Source organism: Emiliania huxleyi, assembly GCF_000372725.1.
Source record: "Emiliania huxleyi CCMP1516 unplaced genomic scaffold EMIHUscaffold_413, whole genome shotgun sequence".
Lineage (NCBI taxonomy): Eukaryota > Haptophyta > Isochrysidales > Noelaerhabdaceae > Emiliania > Emiliania huxleyi.
The window spans coordinates 23,319-49,177 of NW_005198880.1; the positions used below are offsets into that span (position 1 = coordinate 23,319).

Below are 25,859 nucleotides of genomic sequence, written 5' to 3' on the forward strand. Positions count from 1 at the left end.
TCTAACAAGTGGAAGCTGGCTGCTCCCGCTTTTTAGTAGTTAAAGCTCCGTGCCAGTCGTGCGAGCGAGTAAGTTGTAAAACTCTTCCTCATCCGGATGACTCATCGCGCGATCGATGGATGGATGTTGCTGCTTTCCGCGTTGATGGACCACGCCTCTCGGATATCAGAGCACAGCGAGTCGTACGTGTGCTCGTCCTCCGCCAACACAGGCAGCACATTCCACATAGTTGAAGCCGGGAACCCTCTTGAAGTCGGAGACGCGCAGGTCAACCGACGAGGGCTTCTGGCTCATGAACATCCTCATCCGGTAGGCCATGGTTGGCTGGTAGTAGCTACGCGGCGCGGGGCGGGCGCTCCAAAAAGAAGAATTTACCCTACGCCGGGTTTATCGCGGCGTCCAAAAGAAAAATCCGTGACACATTAACAGCTGTTATGAGGTTGTTATGCTGGCTGTCATAACAACCAGTGGGATGTGTTATGAGTGTTATGAGGTGTTATGAGGTGTTATGAGGTGTTATGGTAGGGTGGGCATAACAGCCATAACAGCGATGGAGGTGTTATGAGGTGTTATGAGGTGTTATATGGGGTGTTATGAGCAGCCAGCCATAACAGCCATAACACCTGTTATGGCCGCTCCCATAACCTTGTCTGGGGACAATTTTTGGAAGGTTTACTCTCTCTCTCTCAAGGTGTATGGTTTCCTGCTCAAAGACTGCCCCCCTCCTGCTGACAGGCCAAGCCTCCCGCCGACAGGACCATACCCTCGAATGCCCCCCTCCCCCCCCCCTTCGGCCTTCGCCCCACCGGCACCGCCGGCCGCCTTGCATCAAGCCTTGCAGACCATCACCAACCAACACGCACACTAGATACCCGGGTACGCGCGGTGGCAGCCGCCGTCTTGGAACAGGTACCGCGAGCGCGTCCGGTGGGGGACTAGCACTAGCCGTCTTCCGCGTCGGAGATTCGGAGAGCCCGCTGTGTATGTGTACAATACGGTCAGCGCGATGCGCGTCGACGGCGAAGCGACGGTCTCTGTGACACGAGACTGCGCACATGAGAGGCCTTTCAGCGATCGTAGGGCGACGGCGCGACGGTGAACCTGCCACCGGTCGTGCGCGCCGCCGCTGTGGCAATCGAGAAGCTGTCTGGCCCAACCTCCAGGTCCGAGCCGGTCGCAGTGAGAGTGATGCGGCCATACGTCCCCGCACCGTCGCCGAGCGCCGCAAACTCGCGCAGACTGCCGACCAGGTCAGCCGTGAGCTTGCGGGTCACGCGCGATTGCGACATGTGCGCGCCTCCGATGCGGACGTCGAGATCAAACGTCGAGCCGCGTGGCGTCTCCGCCTTCAGCGTGATGTACGTCGCCTTGTTCGTGGCGTGAGTGGAGGTGAGCTCGACATTGAAGCCACCGCCGCACGCGTCGAGCAGCGCCACAAAGGCCGGTCGGTGCTGAAGCGCGGTGCGGCGGACTCTCTCAGCGTCGGCAAGGCCCTGCTCGTCGAGCTTGATCAACATCGTCGACGAGGGGTCGATCGAAGCGCCCGGACACTTTGCAAAGGAGGTGCGGTAAACGTGGCCACTGCTGCCTCCGCTGAAGCTGTGGCCGCCGAGATGGTTGATCGAGTCGCTGATTTTGAGGGTGAGGAGCGGAGGCATCGAGTCGCGGCCAATCAAGAGGAAGCCCTTGGTGCTTCGCCAGTCGTAGCAGCTGGTGCCGTTCATGCCTGGCACGCTGCACGTGAACTCGATTGAGACGTCTGATCCGCCGTGATATTGCTTGGACGACGCGGAGTCGTGGAATGTGCACGTGTAGGAAAGCCCGTCCATGAGCTGGACCGGATCAGACACCGGGTCTGCCTCGTCCGCATCACGCTTGCGCTTGCTCACCGCTGGTTCCGCGGTCGCCGGTGCGGGCACGCGCCTGACGGCCCGCTGCCGAGAGGGATCGGAAACGAGCTGCTGCTTCATCGCAGACGGCGGCTTGAGCGCAATCACGTATTGCGAGCCTCGAATCGTGGCGATGATCTCGTCGTCGCCACGTTGAAACGCCTCTTCGATGGCGCGCGATACGGGAGCGTCGTAAGGTGCAAACTGCCCGCTGAGCATCACTGACCACTCGGGTGCTAAACCAGCCGCCGCTGCCGGGCTGCTCATCGTTAGTCGGAAGAGGTTTAGCTGTGAGCGCTGTCAGCGATATCGAGCCCAAGGGTTTCTTTAGGAACCCCTGCACCCACCCTCGGCATGTCTCCTACGTCCCCTTCGCTTCGCCACCCCCCGCCACCGAAAGTCGCAGAGGTAGTTTACCTCCGATCTAGCTGGGTGCCCGGGCTCGCTGCTCCTTTCCGGCTCGCCGCGGAGTGCCGTCAGTAAGCCGTCACCCGCGCCGCCACCCCAGCCTCCCGCCTCTCGGACGCGGACCTATGGGTCGGCTCTTCGACCCACTAGGCCACCTTTGGCGCAAGAGGTAGCAAGACTGCGGCGGCAGCGCGCACTGACGCGGTCGTGCTCGCGACGAGGGCGAAATCAAAACGACTGACGGACGGGCACAGACAGGTCGCCCCGTCGCCGTCGGAGCCAAAACAGCGACGGGTGTCGTGGGCGTGCGTGCTTGGGTGGTTGTGAGCTCTCTGCCGCTTTCGACTGTCAGCCCACGACACGTACCGGTGTAGAAACGTCGTGTGAGTACCTCAGATGCGTCTGAAGACCGCAGGGTGGCACCAAATCGGGCGCCAAAGGTCGGCAGACTGCAAACTGGAAGGCCCCCGAGGGGCCAAAATGGCCCCGTTGGGCTCGTTCCGAGGCTTGGACGGACTCTCGCGGCTGGTTTGTGCGCGATGTCGGCAATGGTGATACACATGCACATCGGGCCGATGCCAGCGGTACCCATTTTACGAGCCTCAAGCCGCGAGCCGCCCTGCAGGCGCCGTTTTGGGGCTCCGGAGAGGTCATGCAGAGCCAGAGGGCCCTGGGGACGCTTTCGAGGCCTCAGCTACCAAAACACGCCTTTAGAATGGTCCCTGAGCGGCTCCCACGATCCCCCCAGCACTCGAGCTGCACGACACGACCGCTTGTTTGAACATTAGCGACACAAAATATTAGGTCACCGTGCATAGAGAGCGCTCCGCCACTGACAAGCCACACGCACATACACGCAGGTAGACTTGTAGTGCAAAAGAGACGACAAGACGGCCACAATTCAGCATTAGCGAGACGTAAAATGGGCATCTTTTGGTTGTTGGGGAGGGATGTAATGTTGTATACCAAAGAAACAAGAACACCCGGAAACAATCACTGCGAGTCCGACGGGCCGCGCGCTCGCGCGCCCCCCGCTCTCTGACGACGAGACAGTGTGGCTCAGGAGACCGCTGCCCCCCTCCCTACCCCAGCCCCGGCACCCGCGCCTCCCCTCCCCGAGCCGTCGAGGCATACGAGCGCCGGCGGCACACACACTGGGACACCCGCGGCGAGGACCGTTCCCAACAACCCAGCCGCGCGCCACTAGCCATCTCCATATGGTCTCAAATCAAAAGCCTGTCAAAAGCCCGCACCGCCCGGCGCGTCTTGGCCGGGCCGCCGGGTGCGGGCAACCCTAGGGCGCGCCCCCCCTACTTCTTGACCGGCTCCTCCTCCTCCTCGTCGTCGTCGTCGTCGTCGTCCACCGCGCTCACGACGCCGACGGGCCCCTTGCCCTCGCCCAGCGCTTCGAACGTCTCAGCCGCCTCGCAGCAGCTCCTCGTCGTCCGACGAGAGCAAAGCCGCCACATCCTCGCTGAGAGAACAGCAGCGTGCGCATGCGACGCTATCCGCAAGATGCTCCCTGCCCACCTGCGCCTCTCGGCCGCCATGCGACGGTTGGCGTGCGGGAGTCTTCAGGCTCGTAGTCCTCGAACATGACCACCACGACATCGTCCGGCGCGCTGAGCAAGAAAAGATAGGAGGACCCCATCACTCTCTCCCGCACTTATGGCAGCCGCCGCAGCGGAGGCGGACCCGGCGCGGGCGCCGCCCCGTCGGCTGACGTCCCCGCACCCGGCGAGGTCATCGTGCTCGAGGCGGCGCCCGTGCCGGAATCGGGCGCCGCGGCCGAGCTGCCAATTCCCCGCTCGCCGCCACCGCAGTGGTCGTCTCCGGCCCCCAGCGTCGATCTCGTCTACCTCTATCTCCTCACCGCCCGCCTCGGACTCCCTGGCGTGCGCCTCGGGCTGTGCGTGGCGGGCAGGGAACGCGGCGTGAGTAGGGCAGGGCAGGGAACGGCGTGAGGAGAACGGCGTGAGGAGGAACGGCGTGAGGACGCGTGGGACGGGAGCGGGCCAGGTGCGGGGAGTTGCGCCTCATCGCAGATGGTTATCTCCCCATGCCTCCCCATATGTCCCCGTATCTCCCCGCATCCCCCCATACCTCCCCATACCTCCCCATATCTCCCCGTATCTCCCCGCACCGCATCTCCCCGCATCTCCCGGTATCCCCCGGTATTCCGCCATATCCCGCCGTATCCCGTGGCACCCCGCGGTATCTCGCCATATCTCGCCGCGAATACCGCGAAAAGTCGTCCAGACCAGGGATGAGAGGGCTCGGTCCTCAGAAGTGTCAGAGACCTCTATCTACCAACACTTTTGGGGACAACCCAATGACACTGTAAAAGGCTCGTGGGACGTGTCCACGAAATCCCCAAAAGGCGCCACACTATCTAATCAGCAGACCCTCACTGCTGCCGCACCCTCGCCGCCGCCCTCGACACCCTCGGCGCTCGGCCTCTCTCCGCCACCCCCTTCGCCACCCGCCACCTCCACGCCGCCACCACCCTCGGCCTCGCCACTGCCACCCCCGCCACCGAAAGTCGCGGACGTAGTTTACCTCCGATCTAGCTGGGTGCCCGGACTCGCCGCTCCTTTCCGGGCTCGCCGCGGAGTGCCGTCAGCCGTCACCCGCGCCGCCACCCCAGCCTCCCGCCTCTCGGACACGCGGACCTACCTATGGGTCGGCTCTTCGACCCACTAGGCCACCTTTGGCGCAAGAGGTAGCAAGACTGCGGCGGCAGCGCGCACTGACGCGGTCGTGCTCGCGACGAGGGCGAAATCAAAACGACTGACGGAGACGGGCATAGGTCGCCCCGTCGCCGTCGGAGCCAAAACAGCGACGGTGTCGTGGGCGTGCGTGCTTGGGTGGTTGTGAGCTCTCTGCCGCTTTCGACTGTCAGCCCACGACACGTACCGGTGTAGAAACGTCGTGTGAGTACCTCAGATGCGTCTGAAGACCGCAGGGTGGCACCAAATCGGGCGCCAAAGGTCGGCAGAACTGCAACTGGAAGGCCCCCGAGGGGCCAAAATGGCCCCGTTGGGCTCGTTCCGAGGCTTGGACGGACTCTCGCGGCTGGTTTGTGCGCGATGTCGGCAATGGTGATACACACGCACATCGGGCCGATGCCAGCGGTACCCATTTTACGAGCCTCAAGCCGCGAGCCGCCCTGCAGGCGCCGTTTTGGGGCTCCGGAGAGGTCATGCAGAGCCAGAGGGCCCTGGGGACGCTTTCGAGGCCTCAGCTACCAAAACACGCCTTTAGAATGGTCCCTGAGCGGCTCCCACGATCCCCCCAGCACTCGAGCTGCACGACACGACCGCTTGTTTGAACATTAGCGACACAAAATATTAGGTCACCGTGCATAGAGAGCGCTCCGCCACTGACAAGCCACACGCACATACACGCAGGTAGACTTGTAGTGCAAAAGAGACGAGAGACGGGGCCACAATTCAGCATTAGCGAGACGTAAAATGGGATTGGGGCATCTTTTGGTTGTTGGGGAGGGATGTAATGTTGTATACCAAAGAAACAAGAACACCCGGAAACAATCACTGCGAGTCCGACGGGCCGCGCGCTCGCGCGCCCCCCGCTCTCTGACGACGAGACAGTGTGGCTCAGGAGACCGCTGCCCCCCTCCCTACCCCAGCCCCGGCACCCGCGCCTCCCCTCCCCGAGCCGTCGAGGCATACGAGCGCCGGCGGCACACACACTGGGACACCCGCGGCGAGGACCGTTCCCAACAACCCAGCCGCGCGCCACTAGCCATCTCCATATGGTCTCAAATCAAAAGCCTGTCAAAAGCCCGCACCGCCCGGCGCGTCTTTTGGCCGGGCCGCCGGGTGCGGGCAACCCTAGCGCCCCCCCTACTTCTTGACCGGCTCCTCCTCCTCCTCCTCCTCGTCGTCGTCGTCGTCCACCGCGCTCACGACGCCGACGGGCCCCTTGCCCTCGCCCAGCGCCTGGAAGCCCATCCGCTTGGCCTGGACGACGGTCATGTTCTTCGAGACGGCGACCGGCGCCTTGATGAAGAGCTTGTGCAGGAGCGCGCCCGCGCCGAGGCCCAGCAGAAGCGTGCCGATGATCGCGATCCACGCGATCGTGTTCTCGCCCCAGCCCGAGTCGTACTCAGCGTCGCGCTTCCAGCGGCGGCGGCGGAGCATGCGCGAGTGGCCGTGGCGGCTCGAGGCCATCACCTCTCGGAGCTGGCGGCCGATGCTCGTGTGCACGTCCGAGGCGAGCTCCGAGAGCGTCGGCTTGTGCGCCATCGAGTGGCCCGCGCTGACGCCCGAGAGGCGGCGCAGCATGCGGCGCGCGCCGTTCCGGCTGCCAAAGCTGCCCTTGGAGGACTCGTCGGTGGCCGAGGAGGTCAGGCGGTCCCACACGCGCTTCCAGTAGGCGTACACCACCGCGTCGCAGTCGGACGGCACCGCCACCTCGCCGTCGGCCACCACCCACGGCTTGGGGCACGAGTGCGTGATCCAGTGCACCGCGAAGGGCGCGCCGGCAGCCTGCCAGTCGTTGGCCACGTCGGCGCGGCCGATGGCGAGCTTGGTGACGCCACGCTCGGGCGTGGAACCGTCGTAGTACGAGTTGAGGAGGGCCTGCTCGGTGCAGTCGATCACGTTGCCAAACTTGTTCTTGTGCTCCTTGCTGCCCTCGGCGAGCAGGTCCTGGTAGGTGGCCTCGGACGGCGACAGCATCATCACGCCCGCGTTGAAGTACGAGTGGAAGCGGGCGCGCTCGGCGGCGAAACCCTTGACCTTGTCGAAGGCGCCCGAGGCGTCGCCGGTGAGGACCGTGTCGGCGTCCAGGTAGAGGATGCGCTCGTACTTGAGCTGCTGCCACAGCCGCAGCTTGGTGGCCATGTGGCCCCACCGCTCGCCCTGGTCCTTGTCAAACCTGGAGCACTCCTCCGACTTTCCGAACCAAAACTCGGCAACCTCGTCGACGACGGCGACGGTCCAGCCGGCGACGGTGAGGGCGGAGCGCCACTCCTCGGGCACCGACGACGTGACGAGGCACACCATGTCGCGCGCCGAGTCGAAGGAGCGGATCGAGGAGCCGAGCACGAGGGCGCCGCGGAAGTAGTCGGCGTTGTCCGTCGTCAGGAGGGTGGCGTAGGCCTGCGACTTGCGCAGCGGCTTGAAGAGCCACGGCGAAGCGGGGCGGCTCACGACCTCGCCGCGCGAGATGGAGTCGGAGAGGGCCGGCGCGGCCGCGCCGAGCACCTGCGCAGTGGGGGGAGGGGGGGGGAGGAGGGGGGGTGAGAGGGGGGGGGGGGGGGCGGGGCGTGTGCGGTCTGGTCTGGGCGGGGGGAGGGGGGTCGGGCGCGCCTTGCGCTCCGAGGCGAGGTAGGTGACCGGCTTCTTGGGCGACGGGCGCAGAAGCGCGTTGATGCGCTCCTCGGTGGGCATGGTGAGCCGCTCAACACCGAGGGCGGAGAGGTCCGCGTGCAGTTTTGTCAGCGCGGCGTACGGCTGCGCCATGAGCTGCTCGTGGTGGACCACGGCGGTTGGCACGTTGGCGCAGGCGCGCGCGACGCCGCCATAGTACGCCTCGTAGACCGCTGCCCACTCGGCGTACGAGACATTGTGCGAGTAGATCATCATCGAGTTGGCGATGGAGAGGGGCTCGCGGTGCACGATGACGCAGGCGGGCGCGTCGAGCAGCTCGACCCACTCCGAGGCGACGAGGGACATGCGCGGGTCTTTTGTCACCCACGGACGCTGGGCGTTGAGTTTTGCCACGACGCCCTTCGCCTCCGCCGTCGAGTGCACCTTGGTCGCTGGTTTGTCGGCATCGAAGCCGTACGCCACCCAGTCAGGCAGAGTGTAGCGCGCGGCGGCCGCATCCACGCCCGCAGCCAGCCGCTCCTCGTCGAGGCCGACCACGTCGGCGCGCTCCCAGTATTTGAGCGGATTGGATGGGTGCAGCAGCATCTCCTCGCGCGCGCCGCCGTTGGCGCCCAGCATCATGGTCAAGTTTGCGACGATCGACGTGCCCGCGTGGTGCATCCCGAGGACGAGGATCTGCGACGGAGAAGCAGCGGGCCCCGACGCCGGGGCACCGAGAGGGAGCGCAGATACAGCAGCCAGCATCGTTCGCAGCTCACCTGCGCGCGCGCGAAACTGTGTCAAAACTCTGCGCGCAAGCCGAGTCGGCGCGCCGTCCGCTGCGCGCGGCGACCCCCGCTGTGGGCGCGGGTGCGCGGGGCGGCGGGGGGCGGCAGGCAGGCGGCCGGCCCCGGCACGGCGCGCGCGCGCGCGAGCCGCGCTCGCCCCTACGAGGGCAGCCTGTGTGCCTTGCGGAGAAGACGCTGTTGCCCGGGCGGCGCCCGCTGTGCAAGGCTGAACTTCTGGTCTGAGGTGTCTGTCGTCGTCGTCCTGGCATCTTTACTGCGCGTGGCTGGTACGTAGCAGGCGTTGGACGGGAGAGGGTGTGAAGTGGCAAGTGGGCGGCGAGGTGTCGGTGTGAACGCACCGACTAGGAGCGGGAGCGCCTGAGAGGAGCGTGAGCGCCAGAGACAGAGAGAGAGAGGACAACAAACACAACCATGATGTAGCAAAGCTCTCTCTCTCTCTCTCTAAAACGCCACGGGCGGGGGCCCTATATCTATTGTCCCCTTGCGGCCGAGCAGGGGTGTGCGGTGTGCGGGTCCACACACACAGTTCGAATACCAAAATACGTACGGCATCCAAACTCGTGTCTGCGAGCGAGTTCTTTACCAACCAGGTTGCAACCCTAGTCTCGCACTGTGCTGTGAACAGAGCACCAACCAACAGCTCTCAGGACCCCCCGGTGCTGGGGTGCTGCCAGCAACCAACCAACTCGCCGGCGAGCGGAGCGAGCCGAAGAGCTGGGGCCAAATTCGCGCTGTGAACGCGCGTTCGTAGCTCACTGAGTGAGGAGGGAGGGAGAGAGAGATTTTTGAAAACGGAGGGAGTGCGGAAGTTCCGCGCGGCTGAAGTACCACGCCTGCCCGCCGGGACCGCGTGCAGAAAGCCCCATCGCCAACGCCGCAGCAGCATCGAGCGGCACCATAGGTCGTCCGGCTTTGCCGACGGGCGACGTGGACGGGACACAGGGACGGGCGAACCACGTACCCCAACAAGCATGATCCAGAGAACGGGGCCTTGTACTACATAGTGCGGGGCTTGGGGCAGCAACCAACGACCTGGATGGGGACGGGGTGCTGCGCAACCGACCTCCGACGCCAACCAGCAGCGTTCACAGCGCAGTGCGAGATTAGGGTTGCAACCTGGTAAAGAACTCGCTCGCTGGAGGCACTCTCAAACTCCTTCGTGTCTGGAGGCACTCAAACTCCGCCATCGTGTCTGGAGGAGCCTCCCCGGGAGCGACGCCCCCGACCAAGTGGATGCCCACCTCCCGTCCGACCAGCATGGCCCGACCGAGATTGGAGCCGCGCGACCACCCACCCCTCTCGCCGCGCCGACGGAAGGTTACTCATTCCCACAACCGTCAGGCGGCGCGCAGCCGGCGCCGTCGGCGCCACCGTCGCCACCCGAGCCCATCCCCCCTGGCCCTGCGGGGGAAGCAGACACCACGCCGCCCTCCCCGGCCACGCCGCGGCCACCATGCGCGCGGTGCGGCCATGACCGCGTCCCCAGCGATGCCGAGCAATGCCCGGAGTGCAACTGGCCCTTAGACAAGACCTACGAGGGCCCCGAGTACGCGTACCACTGGCAAGATGGCGACGACCTCCGCTGCTGCGCGTGTGGGGACCGGTGTGGTCGGCTAGGGTGCAGTACTGCCTGGGGGACTGGTGTGGCGGCCCCGTCGAGCCGGTCGATGACTCGTGGCACGTCGCATGGAGGTTCCTGAATTCGGCGAACCCAGAACGGTTGCACACGGAGATGCCTGTCTTCTGCGGCGGCCGTTACCGTGAGGCGGATGTGGAGGAGGTTCACATCCCAGGGCCACGCCCGTCACCCCGCCGCGCCTCAGCCCCACCGCCGCTGGCAGCTCGAGCGCACACGCGGGTCTGGCGCCGGGCAGCGCGGACCGCGAGGACAAGGCGGCGTCGAGCGAGCAGGCGAGCGCGGTGTCCGCGCACATGCCGGGCGCCGCCGCTCCCGGGGGGCCACCAGACCCCGTCACCCAAGAGCCTGCCTACCCGCCTCCGACGGGGCCGGCACACGGGAGGGAGTACTCCTCCGACGAGGACGGGGACGGCCCCTACGGGACCAAGGCTGAGGGCGTCGCCTACGCCGATACCCTCGCCGCCGCCGAGCGCGTCGCCGACGAACGACTCCGCGCCGCCGCCGCCGCGTGCCCGCTGGCGGGGCAGGTGACGAGGAGAGGCGAGCACGTCGAGTACCTCACCAAAAGGGCGTCTTCCCCGGAACGCGCCAAGCCCGGATGGGCCGAGAGCCCGCCACCGCCGGCCTACCGGCGGGGGCGGCTGGCGCGGTCAGCCTTGTTCGCAACCCGCCGGACTGCGCGGCCGCACTTGCAGGCGGCGAGGCCCTATTGTCCCCTTGCGGCCGAGCAGGGGTGTGCGGTGTGCGGGTCCACACACACAGTTCGAATACCAATACGGTATCCAAACAAAACGCCAGAAAACCACCGCCGGGAGGCTCGAGAATGGCGGCGAGTGTGTCCGGCGCAGCAGAGGGAAAACCACAATCGCCGCCCCAATCGAGAAACAAACAAGTATTTATTGCGATGCATGTTGTGGCACGACAGACCCGTACGCCCGGCAGCTTGAAAACCGACAAGAAATGCCTAAGTACGAAACCCGCCCCGTGGGGATCGGCCTCTGCAGAATCAATTAAATTTCTCCCTTTAATTCACGGATACGTTCCAAGCAACCCAGCCAAGGACTTAGCGCGCGTCCCTTCGCAACAACGCAACCAACTCCCATGGGCTCCTCCTGCTCCTCGCACAACTCTCATGCACGTGAGGTGCAGTCCGCGCGCGAGTCCGTGCTCTCCTCCTTCCGCAATGAGCTGGAGCCGTGCACGCCGGATGCCGAGAGCGAGTGTAGCACCCCCGGCGCGAGTGACGCCGGAGAGGTGAAGGCTCGGGGCATGGACGTGCAGGCAGAGCCGCAGGTGGAGCCGCAGGTAGAGGCGCAGGTGGAGGTGCGGGAGCAGGCGCAGGCGCAGGATGAGGACGAGGTGCCCGGCATGATGGCCATGCTCAAGAGCGTCTCGCGCTTCATCTCTCCAATGGGCGACTGGTCTTTGCCGGCGCCGCAGTGCGTGGCGAGCCTGCGAAAGAGCGACTCGGAGGTGCCGCAGCGGGAGGGGAGCGCCTCTCCGACCGAGGGGGAGGAGGCCACGCCTGCGCCGCCACCCAAAAAGGAGTCGTATGTCTCGGGCTTCGCCTGAGATCTCTCGTCGCTCACAGTCCGCTTGCGGCTTGGCACACATGAAGCATGCTATCAGCGAGTTAGTATAAAGCCCCTATACAAGTTCAATTTTGATACTCATCCCGTGGGGAGGTCCATCACAAGCCATGCCAGAGCGAGAGAGAGAGAGAGCAGAGACGAGCTGGCAGCAAATTTCCGCCGCGTTGAGAGGGGGGAGGAGCGCAAACGAAGAGCGCGGAGTTGGGTTGGGTGGTGAGTGACATAGCGTGCGTCGCGCGCCTGCAGGCCGCGACCGTTGGGGCTTTCAGGCGAGGCAGCCGACGGATGCCCACCGCAACCTCGGGCGTGGCGGGCACGGCCGGAGCAGACGTCGAGGGGACCAGCGCCTCCGCCGCGAGCAGGAGGCATCCGACGGAGAAGGCGGAGACGGTCCGAGAGGCCACCATTCGGGCGAGGGCTGAAGGAGCGCGGCACGCTACGCGCCAGCTGCTATGCAGTGGAGTGGGCGCGGCACGCTACGCGCCAAGCTGCTATGCAGTGGAGTGGTCGCCGCCACACAATGCTGCTGCTTTGCCCCCCAATCGTTTCGGTCACGTGCCCGCCGGGTTTGAGGTGTTGAGCTGAGGGGTCTGCGTGTTGAATCGCCGGCACCTAGTTATTCTAAAAAAAGTCACTCTGTTTTATATATGAAAAGGGACCCGCAACGATACGGACGGAATATGCCCGAGCAGGAGTCTTCTCCCGGCCGTGCGGCCATTCCCTCGATTCGAGACACGATCCGCTCGCTGGAGAGAGACCCGAAATCACCCCACGACAAGCGACCAAACGACGATGACGGTGCGGCTCACGCGTACGGTGCTCGTGGACTGGAATGGCAGCGCCTCGACAAAGAGTCGACACGCTCGCTGCTCGCAGACGAAGACCTTCCGCTCCACTCGTTCAAATCGATCACCCTCTTTATGCGCCGCCGCAGCGCATGGCTCTGCACCGCGGGCGCGTTACTCGCGTACCTGGCCTTTCTGCCGCCACTGCCCGTCCTCCTAGATGCGCAAGATGGCATGTGTCTGGGCGTTGCGCATTGTGGCAAGCAAGAGGGCACGCGAACACGACAGTCGCCACCAGCATAAGCGGTTTCTTCGCTTTAGGCTTGTCATTGTACCTGTGATGACGCACGAAATCTGCACCGAGTGGCAGGATGGCCATATAGCGCTCTTGAACCCGCCGAGGGCGCCCGACTCGTGCACGGGGCTAGAGAAGGTGATTGAGCTTATCCCCGATGACTTCTTCATCAAGGCCACCGTCTCGAACCTATCCTCCGACTTCAACACGCCCACGGGAAGGGTGCGCCATTCCAGCCGCCCGCCGCCCTTCTTGCCGGCGCGGCCGCCCTCACTGTGCTGATCCGCCTCAGGTGTTCCTCGCCTGCATCCTGCTCTCTTCCATCGCGCTCCTCGTCTCGGAGTTTCCATTCTGGCTGCCGCGCCGCTGGCTCAGTGACAGCGGGCGGCAATGGATGGACTCGTCTGAGGGCAAGCTGCGCTTCGTGTGGCTCGTCGTGGGCACGCTCTGCACCGCGGTCGTCTCGGTCGTGCCAAGCCCCGCCGATGCGGGCGGGTATGACTTCATACTGATGATGATGCACAACATTGGTGCGATGGTTGGCTATGGCACCATGGTCGGCATGGAGCTGGCGCAGCTCCACTACGGCGAGAATGTCTTTCGCCGCGCGTGCGCGACGTGGCGGCAGTGCCTCTGCGGCCCGCCAGCGGAGCACGCTCCGCCGCGCGACCTGCTGCCGCTCAACTTGGACCAGTGGCTCCGCGGTACCATCATGGTGCTCGAGCTGTGCACCGGCGTGGTTTTTATCAGCGTGCAGGGCTCCCTCACGCTCTTTGGGGCGACGTCGCAGGCCCTCGCCTACTACTCCGTCTTTTTGGAGACGGCTTTTGCGGTGCTCATCTACAGCGACCTGCTCGTGATGGGGCTGCATGGCATAGCGATGGACGTCAATGACGTCAAGCCGTGATTTAGAGGGGCGCCAGCAGGGCTATTGATACGATGGCGCTTCTTTTCGAGATTCCAGCTAGGGCCCAAAAGAATTCCCAAAGGCGGCGCCTGTGAATTGCTGATTCCGGCTGCAGCTGCGGCACGCCCCTGTCGAGTGCTCGTCTCCTCACCCCAGTGATGACAGAGGTCGCCTCCTCGCCTCCGTTGCCGGCGAGCGCGCCGGCGTCAATCCGTTCGCCCATCCGTTCGCCAAAATCGCCGTTCGCCGGCTTAAAGAAGAGAGCTAGCACCGGCGCGGCAACGGTGAAGAAGGCAGCAAAGGGCAGCGCGGAGAAGGCAAAAGGAGCGGCAAAGGCCGCGACCAAGGCGGCCGTCAGCGCTACCGATCGGGCGGCGACTCGCGTGCAGGCCAACGTGCGGCGCTGCAGCTCCACGGTCTGGCTCGCCATGCTCGACGCGGCGGACAGGGCGTGCGACAGCGCTGGCCTGAAGGTGATGCGGGACCGGCTCGTAAAGATGGGCGCGGCGGGTGGCACGGCCTGCGCGAATGTGGTGATGGCGCTCTCCGGCGCCAGCGGCCCGGGCGCGGCGATGAGGCGGCGGGCGCTGATCAAGCTGTTCCGCACGTCGGTGGCGCTGGTGAACCTCGTGCTGAAGGCGCTGCGCTCCCTGCCCCAACACCTCTCCCCAACGCGCGGCGCCCCCGCGCTGATGTTCCGCTTCTCTTCTCAAGGCGCTGCTCCCTCGCTATCTCACGCCGATCCGACGAGAGGTGCAGCGGACGATGTCCGCCATCCACAACTCGGGCGTGCCGATGCCGCTCGGCGACGAGGGCCTGCTCGCCAACTACTCGCTCGAGGTGCTGCGCATGGATGCCGAGGGCCGCCTCTGGCGGAGAAAGGTCGGCGAGGCAGGCGCCGCGCGGTACGAGAGGGTCGGCGCTGCGGGCTGCCTGCCGCAGCAGTGCTCGCGCGCGCCTCCAGCCTTCGGAGAGAAGCCGCCGCCCGTGTCCGCGCGAGGGATCATCAAGCGGTTCACCGTCCTAGATGCCGAGTGAGCGAGAGGGCCTCCGTGCAGCTCTCGTAGTCCCTGCGACTCCCGCGCGCGCCGCCCGCCCCCTAAGTCAGCTGACTTCGTGTGTACTCGTCTCGCAGGCTGGCCGTCCGGATTGAGCCGCGGATCGTCAGGCCGCCTAAGGGGTGGAAGAAGGCCAGGGAGGCGGCCGAGGACGACCTTGTGACGGAGGCCGCCGACAGGCGCACGCTTCGCCCCATTTCACGCGCACCCGCCCTTGCACTCTAATTGCCGTGGGGTTCCCGGCCTAGCTCGCGCCTGACTCAGGACATGGAGATGCGAGGTGGGATGCCTGAGGCTCCTTGCCCCAGCATTGTGTGTGTGGGGGGGTGCGATCACCTCGCCATTGCCCCGCCCAGGCACCTCGCGGCCTCCTACTCGCCGCTACTCGCAAAGTGCCTTCAGCGCGCGCTCCCGCGGCGGCTCAAGGCGCGCGCCCGACACCGAGCGCCCCCCCCCCCCCCTCCTGCACTCGTGCTAGTGCTTAGTCGAGACTCAATCCTAGGCGTCGCTCGATATCGACTACCCGCCCGATTTTATGCCGCGCGCGATGCGCGACAAGCCAAACGAGGTGCTGGCCCTCGATCTCGACCTCGACTTCGCCGTGCGGTTCGACAGCCGCGAGGAGCTCTCTAGCGACTGCAAGCCCGATCACGAGTGGGCGGAGTGCATGCAGTGCTGGCGGGTCTGTCTGTAGGAGCTGTTCGGAGACGACGTGCGCAGCTTGGGCGGCTACACCTCCACCGTCGCCGTCAAAGACAACGACGCGCGACTCGTCCTCTCCGCGTGTGCCGGGCGTCAGATTGCCCCGAGATCACGCGAGATCACCCACCCGAGATTAGGCGCGGCTCGTCCTCTTTGCGCGCGGGCACAACGGACTCCCCTCTCTCGGCACGCTCGAGCTGCGCAGCCTGCGGGTCGACACGTCCTCGCTCGCCTGGTGCGCGAGATTCGCCGAGAGCACCCGAGAAGGACCGAGAGCACCCGAGAGCACCCGAGAGTACCCGGGGTGTCACGGCAGATCGGCTAGATCTCATCTACATCTCGACTAGAAGCTAGACCTCGGCTAGATCTCGGCGCGCGTCTCACAAGGTGGGACGTCTTCGACGGCGCGATCGAGCTCGCCTTCAAGAAGGACGCGCCGCCGGTCATCGATTGGAACATCGAGGTGGCCATGGGGACGCCGCGGCTGCCGCTCCCCTCGTGCATCGAGGACGCCTTCCTGGCGTGGCTCACCGGCATGGTGCGTTGCGACGCTCCAGACCGCGCTCGCAGCCCCCATAGCGTGGGGCGCCGTCTCTTCACACCACCGGTGGTGTGAGCAGGTGATGCGCAGCTTCAACCGCGCCTACCCGCTCAAGGTAGACCTCGACGCGAGCAGCACGGCCAAGGAGGGCTCGGAGTGCGACGAGGAGGAGGTGCGCGGCGAGGAGGAGGAGGTGGTGAAGGATGCGACTTTGGACTTGGCTAGTGCGAAGGCGTGATTGAGATTTATACGTCGACTCTCACGCGTACAAACACAACAATTGGTGTTGCATGCGAGTACACATGGTACACAGATCGTCACATACAGAGTACAGGTATCTCTCTTTTCATCGCAACGGCGAGCGTACGGCTAAAGAGCCTTTAGCCCTTTACACACGAAAACGAGGACAGCGAGACACACTCTCCTCACCTACTACGATCTACGTACGAACCGACTTTTCCTGTGGCCAGGGAGCTCGGCGCCGAACCCGAAGGCCCCACGCCACACACGCCCACACCATCACATGGCGACAGGGGTCTCGCGGCTCCGCCTCTGCCCGAACCTAGCCTCGCGGCCCGCATGCCTCTCTCAGCTCTCTCAGCTCTCCGATGCGTGTTATTCGACAGCCCCACCGCGTGGCGAGGGCGGAATCCGGAGTTGAACTCGTAGAGCCCAGCTCGAGATCAGAGCACGCCCGCGCAGGGGTTGAACTCGCCCGCGCGGACGTGGTCGCTGATCCACGCGCAGAGAGAGACGAACCGGTTGGCGTCGATGCGAGCAAAGTCGTTGGACTCGTTGATGACCCACCACCCGAAGAACCAGAACACCTCTTGGTAGAGGAGCGCGAAGACGCCCTGCGCCGGCCCCGCCTCCAGCTTGTCGCTGAACATGGCCCCGTGGCCGCCGTTGGATTGCGGAGGTGAGAGTGCCGGCCAGAGGGGAGACCCGGACTGTCCCTGAGCGCCGTCGAGCTCCATCTCGAAGAGCTTCCCCTCGATGTCCTGCACCTTGTCGCGCGAGCACTCGGCGTGCAGCTGCAGCGGCGGCGAGAGGTCGCCCGGCCACCCCGCCGTGCACCACGTCCACCTGTAGCTCGGGTTCGAGTAGAAGCCAAACGTCATCCAAGGCAGTCCCGTCAGCGCCGCCGACGCCGACCGGCGCGTCTCGGGACGGTTCTTCACTTCGATTAACGCGATGTCGTACTCGGCGTCGCCACTCTCGACAAAGCCAGTGTAGGTCATCATGCTGATCGCCTCGACCCAGCGCACCGTCTGAACGCCGTCCACGTCGGAGCCCCAGAGGGTGCCTGTGCCCGACGGCGCGCCGGTGGGGCAACCCCACTCGCGTGAATATCCGACGAAGACCTTCCTGTTCGCGTCCATCTTCCACCCCTTATTCTTGAGCTCGTTGCCGGCGGCGTCGTACCAGCTGTACACGCAGTGGCCGGCAGTGAGGACGTGGCGAGAACCAACCATCACGCCAGAGCAACCGGTGGAGAGACGTACCATCATCTGAAACGGCCCAGCCTCCGAATCGGAGCACCCAACCGGCCTCCGCGAGTCTGGCCCGAAGAGCTGCCGAGAAACGCTGCCGACCGACTCAATCTCAAGGCGCCGGCCTTCTTCCTTGGGTGGCGGTCTGGTGGCACTCCCTGGCTGCTTCAGAACTGCCCTGAGGGCAGCGATGAGCGTGGTGTTGCGGTACACTGACTGCGTGGTCGTTCGGTTGAGGTCGAAGGACACAATGTCAGCAGCAGAGCGCTCGCTGGCCGAGCCCACGTTCCTGGCGACATCGTTGGATGGGACGCAGGATGAGATGGGATTCCACCACGGCTTCTTACAATAAGCCAGAAGCGGTTCGGTGTCGAGGTTCTGAGCGGCGAACGCAGCAGTCAAAGCCAGCGCCACCAACATGCGAACAAGGTCGGCCAAGCTCCCGTGACGCAATGACAAGGAAGCCTGGGCTCCGCGCCGCTTCATTTCTTTTTCTTTGGTTTTAGTTTGCAAGAAATTAATTTTTTGTTCTTTTGAGCAGATCTCCATGGCGGCGGTGGCGGGCGACGCCGACAAGATAACAAGCAGGCGCGCAAGATGCGTACTTGCCACTGCGTCAACTGGTTTCATGTATCCGATTCCTCTCTTTTTCGTTTTCGGCGCGGCGCGCATTCTTTTTTTCGGAGTAAGCCCTACCCCTCTCCTTGTCATGCTCACGGCGCCGCCCGTCGTGCAGAAGCGCAGGCTTGCTAGCATGCTCCCTCTTCTGCTGCTCGCCGTCATCGCTGTGCTCCTCCCTGGCGGCGCGGCTGTCGGTCTACGCAGGTCTTTGATGGGCGACTACCACGTGATTGCGGAGCGGAAGTCAGACTCGCCTCCGCCGCCGCTGCCGCCGCCGCCGCCCTCGCCGCTGCCGCCGCCGCCGCCGCCGCTGCCGCCGTCCCCGCCGCCGCCAGCTTCGCCGCCAGAGCACCGAGTATTCTCCTTCCAGCTGCCGGGAGATGTTAGTGTGAGCGTGGACGCAGGGCCAAAGGCCTGACGTGCACCTCTCCGCCTCACCTATCGGTACGGCAGCGACTTTTGGCCACGAGATCATCGAGAGGGTTGTGTGTCGAGATGTGTGTGCGCGCGGCAGTGCGCGCCAGCGGGCCGCGGGTACAAGATCGACGTGTGGAGAGACGGAAACCGAGTCGAACCGAGGCCATTCCGCTTGTGTAGTCTAGCCAAAAGGTATGTCCCAAACCTACCCATGACTGATTCCACGGCGACTCGCTGAAAGCTGAGGGCAGCGCTTGACGCGAGCCATAGATCCCCAGCATGTGAGCGCGCTCACCTTCGCGCGCCGTGTGTGCACAGGCTGCAGCGCGCCTCTGTGGTCTGCCGCCACGCCGCCTCCTCCTCCGCCTCTGCTCCCTCCTTCTCCACCACGCTGGGCCGCGCTCTCCGCCTTCGCCTGCACCTCCGCCGCCTCTCGTCCGCCTCCTCCTCCGCCAGTTGTGCCGCAAAGCAGCCTTGGTGCACGCCTGCTCCCTCTCGTCTGTTCGTCGAGGGGAGGCTTGCCAGCCGTAGCCTCAGCCCTTTGACCGCAGATGCCTTTGCCTCGCTAAGGCCGCCGGAAGAACGGGACGGCGCGAATTTACCTATCGATCAGCCAGTCGACCACGCGCGACATAGCAGCTCTTAAGATCGGGATGCCGATGAGCAGGAATAAGGTGGTGGAGAGCATCTCGGCGTCGATGCCCGCGGGGCTCTTGTCTAGTAGCACCCCCTGAGCTGCTGTTGCAGGCCGCCCGTCGGAGAGGCACAAAGGGCAAAATAGCACGAGGTTGGTGAAGGACTAGCCGGGCTGCACTGAAAGACGACGGCGACGTGAAGGCGAGGACAAAGGTCATCTCGAGCATCAGCCGGCGGACGATGATGCGTGCCCACCGCGGCCCTTCCAACCGGTCAGGGATGCTGTCGCCTGCGTCCTCATCGTCGTCCTCACCGGCGAACCGCCCGGCCGCAGGAGGAGGACGGAGCGTCGTGCCGGCCGCCATGATGCTGAGCCGTATTAGATGTTGTAACACCAAATGCCTCCTCGAGAAGCAGACCGAGATAACCCGCAATGCACCACCGAGTAGTAGAGCGCCATCGCACGGGTGACATCACAGCACTCTTGAGCCGCGGCGCAGTCACATTCTTCTGCTCCGCTATTTCGCACAGCCTCTCGATTGGTGAAGGAAATCAACCGCGCCGACAAAGGCCAAATGACCATTGTCGCACTTACAACATTTGTTCCCGCCTCGGTGCTCGGATCATCCACCACCACTTTGATACGTCTGCGCGATGCCGGAAGGTCTCCGCGGCACGAAGGTGGCCGATGCGTGGTATCAACACGGCGCTACTTCCGAGGCGAAACTTCATTGCGGAGCACGCATCGAGCGGGTCATGCAGGTTGCAAACGTGCGTCCCCGCGGCACTGGGACTGTCGCTACACATGCCGTGCACTGAGGCTTGTTGGACGCGCGTCCTGCTGCTCAGCAGCAGAGAGGTCAAAGATGCCCTAGTCGCACATGGGCTCTGGCTGAGCGGCACGCGGGCTGAGCAGCAGGGGCGGCTGGGCATAGCTGAGTGCTGCCCTGCACCGCAGGCAAATGGACTGAGCGTCGCCGCTTTCGTTTTGTCAATCATTGCTATGTTGATCAGTGGAGGCGCACTCGCGATGAGCATAATAGTGTGCTGTCGAACCTCCCCAGCTAAGCTGGAGGAGGAGTAGTAGTGCTCATGCAAAGTGCACAGCGGCCGGCCCTCGTGTGGCGCGAGGAGACTGAGAACAAACCGCGTTCTCTGGTGGTTTTGTGCGCGACGCAGCTCTGAAGCTCCTTTTGCTCCAGCTGCCACCACTTCACGCTCGTACATTGGCCCCGGGCAAAGACGTGAGCTCTGCCTGCTCTCAAGCTCTTCCAGCTCCCAGCAGGCGACCTAGCAGGCGGACATGCTGCAGTGGCGGTCAGCCTTCGCTGCCACGCTGCCACGCCGGTTCGTCACGGCTCACACTCAGCACACGTGCGTCGTCGTGCCCCTCGCTTCGAGAGCGCACATTTTCGCACGCGCTCCACCGCTCTCGCTGTGTCTGTCCTCTGAGTAGACTCTCTCTCTCTCAGTAGTCAGTTTCACTCTCTGTCAGCGCCCGGTCTGTGAAATCTCTAGCTGCATTCTTCTTCGATCCCTGGGACTGGGTCTAGCCTTGAAAGTACTAGAGCACGGATGTATTCCACGCGCACAAGCAAGACCTCCACACCATGCTGCTCGGAGCGAGACTAGAATCGCACGCGAGCCACGAGAGCCACAGTCACATCTCACAGGCCACTAGGTAGGGACACACAGTGTGCACAGAGACTAGAGCGGACAGCGGACAAAAGCCCCGCGGAGTTCTCCTCGCGCGGCGGCGGGAGGAGGCCAAGCAACCCCCGGCGGCCGACGCTCTCCCGTCGACCCCCCCTACCTCCCTCCCCCCTCTCTCCCTTCTCTTGGGGGAGTGCAGCTCCCCCTCCCTCCTCGCCACCCCTCACGACGCCCTCTTGGCTTTGGCGGCATCCTCCGCCTCTAGCTCGCGCAGCTTCTCGAGGAGCTCCTTCTCCCACGGCTGCATCGCCTTCTCCACCTTGGCCTGCCCCTTCTCGCTGCTCGCCTGCGCCTGTGCGCTCAGCCTGCGCGGCGCGGCAGGCAGGACCCGTGGTGAGAGGCTGCGGCTTTGTGTGTGTGTGGGGGGGGGGGGGGGAGGGGAGCGGCGGACTCCGACGGGCGGGCGAGCTGCGGCGTGTGGCGGGAAATGGCCCAGGTACGGTCCCAGCGAGGGCGGGCTGGAGGGGCAAAGGCGGGCAGCGACCCCAGGGGAGGGAGGAGGGAGGAGTGGAAGGGGTAGGGAGGGACCAGAGGGGGAGGCGACCGTAGAGAGGAGAGGAGAGGAATGGAGGAGGGGAGAGCAACGGAGAGGGAGGGGAGGGCGAGGGAAGGAGGAGAGGCAGGGTGGAGTGGCGGTGGGGCCAGGGCGGTGCGAGGCTCGCTTTCGGCCGAGTTTCGACTGCTGGTAGGCCCCTCCCGCAGAGTCGCGCGCGGTCTGCAGGTTGGCGGACAGCTTGCGCTGGAGCGGCTGCAGCGGCGAATTCTCGACGCCCTCACGCAGCACATCCGTCGTCGGGAACCACCGCCGCACCTCCTCCCCAAACTGCGCGGCGGTGGTGATGCCATAAGCACGCGCCGTGGCGACCGCCCCCACGCCCATGAGCGCCGCGAGCCCGGTGCCCGCGAGCAGCGCGCGGCCGCCGACGCGCCGCGCATACGCCTCCATCTCGGCGGTCGGGCGGTCCGGGAACTTCTCCAGCAGCTCCTTATACGCCTCGGACTGGTGGAAGGAGCGCGACCCGTACCCGGCGCCAAAGCCCATCGCAAGGGCGCCGCACGCGGTGAACCCGGCAATGGCGGGCAGGACGGGCGTCGGTTGCGACGGCGTGGCGCTCCATCGCCGCGTTACCCGCTTCTCTTCGTCGCCCATGAGCTTAGCCTGAGCTTGCCTGCGCCGAAGACCGGCGGCCGACACAGATAGAAGAAAAAAATACCTCAACCTCCATGGAGAGTCAAGTATCTGTTAAAGATGCCCTGCAGCTATAAGCGCGTTTGCTATTCGAAATACCTGCGTTTCCTGTACAGGAAGCGACAGCCTCCAGACACACACCTCATACACACATATGGAGCCCCTCTCTCGCCCCCCTGGCGGCGGCAGTGGCCATGGCGACGCTGACGGCGGTGGCACTCGTGGGACGTGGCGGTGACACTCGTGGCCGCGGCGGCGCCTGGGCAGCAGAGGGCTGTCGCTGCAGTGCTGGCGGCAGCTGGCGGCGGCGGCTGGACGCGGCGGCTGGCGGCGGCATTGCTGGCGGCGGCCATGCGGGGGAGGCGTTGCTGTGGCGGCGATGCAGCGCTGTCCTCGCGGCTGACGTGCGCCCGGGATAGCAAGCACTGGCAGTCTGCCGGCGCGGCCGGCGCATTCGAATGCGCCCGCCGCGCCGGCAGACTGTTGGATGGCCACAGTCGCGAAAGTGGGTGAAGTCCGTGCGGCGCCGTGGCAGCGGTGGCCAGGCGGCCCCTCTCGGTGCGCCACCGCGACCGCGTTGCGCTCTCGCGCCTCGCCATGCTGCAGGCTGGACGAGGGACATTTGTCGCGACTTTCAATAGGGAAAACGCAACGCATCTTGAATATGCCTGCAGGGCATCTTTAACCCCTTACGCGCCCCGGTAAATGGCGGTCTCGGCCATCGGCCGGATCGGTGGACGGATCGTGGCGCGCTCGCCACATACGTCTCGGCGTGCATTGCTGTTCGCAGGGATCAGTCACGGTATAGTGAACTGATTGATCAGTCCGTAGCATAAACCGGCGGCCGACACCTCGCTGCATCCTATGCCACCTCGCGGTCGTCCCACTCTCGTCGTCGTTCTCCCTCCTGTCGCTTCCTCCTCTGTCGCGTCGCTCTCCTCAGGGATTCCCAGTGATGTGCGTGCGCGGCGCGCAAATTCTTTTACGAGTGCCAGTGCGCGCGAGTCCCGTGCCCAGTGTCGTGCGACGTTTAAAATTATGTGGTGAGAGGTGTGTATTTTATCGCCTATCTGGCTCCCCGGTACCCGTCCTATACGAGAGAGGAATCCCTGGGACCCTGTCGTGTGGGTGAACCCTGCCCAGCCCCCCTCCGTGTCGCGATGCGCTCCCCCCACTCCCGTTCCCCCGTGTCCCTGATCGTCCTTTCAGATCCTGCTCGTGCAGGTGGGGACCTTGTTTGTCCTCCTCCCATCCCTCGTTTTGGTTTGACTGTTTTCTTTCTTTCTTTTTAGCTCCCCGGTCCTGGGCGTGAGGTTGATGACTGCACTCCAAGTGCTCCAAGTGCTCTCTCGCACGACACTGGGTGGGCACGGGACTGGCGCGCACTGAGAAGAACAGCCCGCGCGCGCCACCAAGAAAGGAGAGGCGACGAAGGAACTGCAGGTAGTGGGGAAGGCAGCTTCGACTGCCATCCAGACATGGGTACGAAACAACGACAAGAGTCAAGACCAAGGCACGGGCAGAGGAGCGAGAGAACAACATAGGATGGATAGTAGGGCGCCTGTTCACGGCATGGAGGGTGAGCCACGCCGGAACGTACTGAACGTAGAGCCTAACGGACGAAGGAAGCCGGGGAAGACGAACCAGAGGACGAAACACCTGTGGGGCAATCCCGTCGTCAGCTGTCACGACGCACCCGAAGGGGACCCCAGCGCCAACACCATCTGAATCAGATCATCTGTGGCGAGGTACAAAAACAAGTGGGTCCAAAAAACGAGATTGGACCTGAGCAACGACATGACTTGGCGGCAAATGATCGGAGTGGGTGTCAGAAGAGTCGTCCTTGCGCGAGGAGAGATTGATAAACTCGAGGGGCCAAAATATACGCTGCGAGGAGAGTGGAGCTGCGCCGAGAGGCGGGGGAGAAGCCGCGAGAGCAAGGGAGCGGCAGGCGCTCGAGCTAGCGCTCGAGGGCAGGCGGCGTCGTCTCAGAACGAGGCAGAGGAGAGCGACGCGACAGAGGATGAAGCGACAGGAGAGAGAACGACGAGAGTGGGACGACCGCGGGCCGTCCGAAGCTCCGGCGGCGCCAGCGGCGGCCGACGGGCGCTAAGGCCTAACCAAGACGCTAGACGGCCAGTGGAGCGGTTGCGAGATTTCGTTTGTCTTCTGGTCTACTCTAGGCCACCAGACCACGCCGCCCGAGTGGTGGACTCTGCCCTGGATCCCGACGGTTGGACTCCATTTGTTTGAGCCCGGAAGATTGTCCGGCGGCTCTACCTCTTGCGAGCTAGCGCGTATATTTTCGAAAATGGGCAAAAACGGGGTGATTTTGGTCATCCGTCAAAATATCTGAAGATCCTACTATAGGATTCTCCCCAAACCTTGCTCAGCTGATCCAGCCTGGGGGGAAGGCCAGCCCTGGGCAAAGAAACCAGTACCTCATCGGACTTCCCTGAGCGTCACAGCTCGGTGATCGCGCCGGCCGGACACCACTGTAACGTCCGTTCCGGGCATTTGAACGCGACCTTCGGGGGCAAAGACATGGGCTCTATGGCTCAGACTGGACTCCTCTTGGTCCCTTCTGATGCCCTAGGCCACACCTGGGCCTTACCTGGGGTCCTAGGGGCCGGGCAGGGTTTGCCCCCCTAAAGGGGCCCGAAGAACCTTAATTAATGATCTTCTCAATTCTGTAGAGGGGGCGGTTTAATATATTCATCGAGAGCAAAAACAAGATATGCTTGCATAGTCTATGGCGCTGTGCGCTGGTCTGTGAGTTCACAAGCCTTGTTATTGAGAAGAAAATACCTCCTATTCACACACAGAGAGGCCCACACAGATACCATGGGTCGCACCTCGGCTCTGATCACCATCGTGGCTGCAACGCATAGCCACGCCTTTGGCTCTCAGCCATTGGCAGTGGCAAAGGAGGCCATCGAGCGCATCATCGCCGACGAAGACATTGTGCGCATGACGGCCAAGCTTGCTCACCACCCGTATCTCATTAGCGCCGAGGAGGGTCGCCTCAGCGTCGAACAGCAGCTCTGCTTCGCGATGGAGCAGTACCACATGACTCGCTCTCTCTCTCAATCAATTGCGAGCCTCGCCAACCAAGGCGGCAACTCCCTCGACACCGATGTCTCATCTGCCGAATTCGTTCTCGGGCCTGGTGATACGCTCGCGGCGACAGAGGCACCCACCTCCGAGGAGGCCTTGGAGGAGTCGCGCATCAACCCACAAATAGACCTTTTCGACTATTTCTTTGCGGGCGAAGTTGATGCTTCGGCGGAGTTGATGGTACAACTCCGGGCACTCCTCGGATGCAACGACGTTGCATGCCTGATGAGAGCCGTGAAGAACTACAAGCCGGTGCCAGGTGCCCAGGCATACGCGGAATTCGTGGACAAGTTGGCGAGCGGCGGGGGAAGAGCCGAGGCCGCTGTCGCGTTTGCCGTCTGCTTTCCGATATGGGGTGGACTGGTTCAGCGGCTGAGCAAATCGAGGATGTGCGCCGTCGACACAGCCGCTGAGAAGAACTTCTTGGCACACTTCTCGGCCCGTCTTGGCGACTTCTTGGCGGAGCAGCAGATTGAGTCGGACCACCTCGAGGACTTCATGGCGACTGGGGAAAGCGTCGCCGGCACATGCGCCTACGGCACGGACGGCTTCCACGCGACCGGGCAAGACGACCTCGTTGAGATGGCCGCACAAGTGCTCATGAAGGCGGATGTTCCGTACACGGCGCTCCTAACCTCGACCAAGACGTTGCTTGAGGCAGAGACGCAGTTTTGGGATGCGTGCTACTCGCTCAGCCGCGAGTAAGGTCGGG

The 25,859-nt window shown here is 64.2% G+C and overlaps 7 protein-coding genes across 7 annotated transcripts in view; 3 read left to right on the forward strand and 4 right to left on the reverse strand.

The window, feature by feature from the left end:
* The window catches only part of EMIHUDRAFT_470304 (hypothetical protein), a gene marked incomplete at its 5' end in the record, with an annotated part of 7,611 nt that extends 5,455 nt beyond the window's left edge, over nucleotides 1-2,156 (reverse strand). Inside the window, 2 exons of the mRNA XM_005769621.1 lie at nucleotides 244-334; nucleotides 1,102-2,156. Coding sequence (XP_005769678.1) covers nucleotides 244-334; nucleotides 1,102-2,156 — 1,146 coding nt within the window. The remainder of the gene's footprint in view (nucleotides 1-243; nucleotides 335-1,101) is intronic.
* A 3,641-nt stretch (nucleotides 2,157-5,797) lies between these two features.
* Nucleotides 5,798-8,620, reverse strand: EMIHUDRAFT_445242 (glycosyltransferase, family 8). Its single transcript, XM_005769622.1, has 2 exons — nucleotides 7,634-8,620; nucleotides 5,798-7,528 (listed from the first exon to the last, which is right to left on the reverse strand). The coding sequence occupies exons 1-2, from the start codon at nucleotides 8,396-8,398 to the stop codon at nucleotides 6,164-6,166; spliced, it is 2,130 nt and encodes a 709-aa protein (XP_005769679.1). The 5' UTR covers nucleotides 8,399-8,620; the 3' UTR covers nucleotides 5,798-6,163.
* Nucleotides 8,621-13,818: 5,198 nt separating this feature from the next.
* On the forward strand, nucleotides 13,819-16,199 carry EMIHUDRAFT_244220 (hypothetical protein; the record flags this gene model as incomplete). The annotated part of the gene is made up of 7 exons (XM_005769623.1): nucleotides 13,819-14,280; nucleotides 14,375-14,673; nucleotides 14,796-14,877; nucleotides 15,221-15,400; nucleotides 15,558-15,632; nucleotides 15,836-15,958; nucleotides 16,041-16,199. 7 exons carry the CDS (start codon nucleotides 13,819-13,821, stop codon nucleotides 16,197-16,199), a joined length of 1,380 nt encoding a protein of 459 aa, XP_005769680.1.
* A 445-nt stretch (nucleotides 16,200-16,644) lies between these two features.
* Nucleotides 16,645-17,874, reverse strand: EMIHUDRAFT_244221 (hypothetical protein; the record flags this gene model as incomplete). The annotated part of the gene is made up of 1 exon (XM_005769624.1): nucleotides 16,645-17,874. The coding sequence occupies one exon, from the start codon at nucleotides 17,872-17,874 to the stop codon at nucleotides 16,645-16,647; it is 1,230 nt and encodes a 409-aa protein (XP_005769681.1).
* Nucleotides 17,875-18,144: 270 nt separating this feature from the next.
* On the forward strand, nucleotides 18,145-18,714 carry EMIHUDRAFT_445244 (hypothetical protein). Its single transcript, XM_005769625.1, has one exon. The coding sequence runs from the start codon at nucleotides 18,164-18,166 to the stop codon at nucleotides 18,491-18,493; it is 330 nt and encodes a 109-aa protein (XP_005769682.1). The 5' UTR covers nucleotides 18,145-18,163; the 3' UTR covers nucleotides 18,494-18,714.
* Nucleotides 18,715-20,685: 1,971 nt separating this feature from the next.
* EMIHUDRAFT_445246 (hypothetical protein) lies at nucleotides 20,686-22,016 on the reverse strand. Its single transcript, XM_005769626.1, has 2 exons — nucleotides 21,504-22,016; nucleotides 20,686-21,146 (listed from the first exon to the last, which is right to left on the reverse strand). Exons 1-2 carry the CDS (start codon nucleotides 21,989-21,991, stop codon nucleotides 21,005-21,007), a joined length of 630 nt encoding a protein of 209 aa, XP_005769683.1. The 5' UTR covers nucleotides 21,992-22,016; the 3' UTR covers nucleotides 20,686-21,004.
* Nucleotides 22,017-24,874: 2,858 nt separating this feature from the next.
* On the forward strand, nucleotides 24,875-25,852 carry EMIHUDRAFT_244226 (hypothetical protein; the record flags this gene model as incomplete). Its single annotated transcript, XM_005769627.1, has 1 exon — nucleotides 24,875-25,852. The coding sequence occupies one exon, from the start codon at nucleotides 24,875-24,877 to the stop codon at nucleotides 25,850-25,852; it is 978 nt and encodes a 325-aa protein (XP_005769684.1).
* Nucleotides 25,853-25,859: the final 7 nt, after the last annotated feature.

Coding starts and splice junctions, on each gene's coding strand:
- EMIHUDRAFT_445244 (XM_005769625.1), top strand. CDS start 18,164: ATGCTCACGGCGCCGCCCGTCGTGCAGAAGCGCAGGCTTGCTAGCATG.
- EMIHUDRAFT_445242 (XM_005769622.1), bottom strand. CDS start 8,398: ATGCTGGCTGCTGTATCTGCGCTCCCTCTCGGTGCCCCGGCGTCGGGG. Junction 7,529..7,633: donor ACCTCGCCTCGGAGCGCAAG/GCGCGCCCGACC, acceptor CCCACTGCGCAG/GTGCTCGGCGCGGCCGCGCC.
- EMIHUDRAFT_445246 (XM_005769626.1), bottom strand. CDS start 21,991: ATGGGCGACGAAGAGAAGCGGGTAACGCGGCGATGGAGCGCCACGCCG. Junction 21,147..21,503: donor CAGTCGAAACTCGGCCGAAA/GCGAGCCTCGCA, acceptor CGCGCCGCGCAG/GCTGAGCGCACAGGCGCAGG.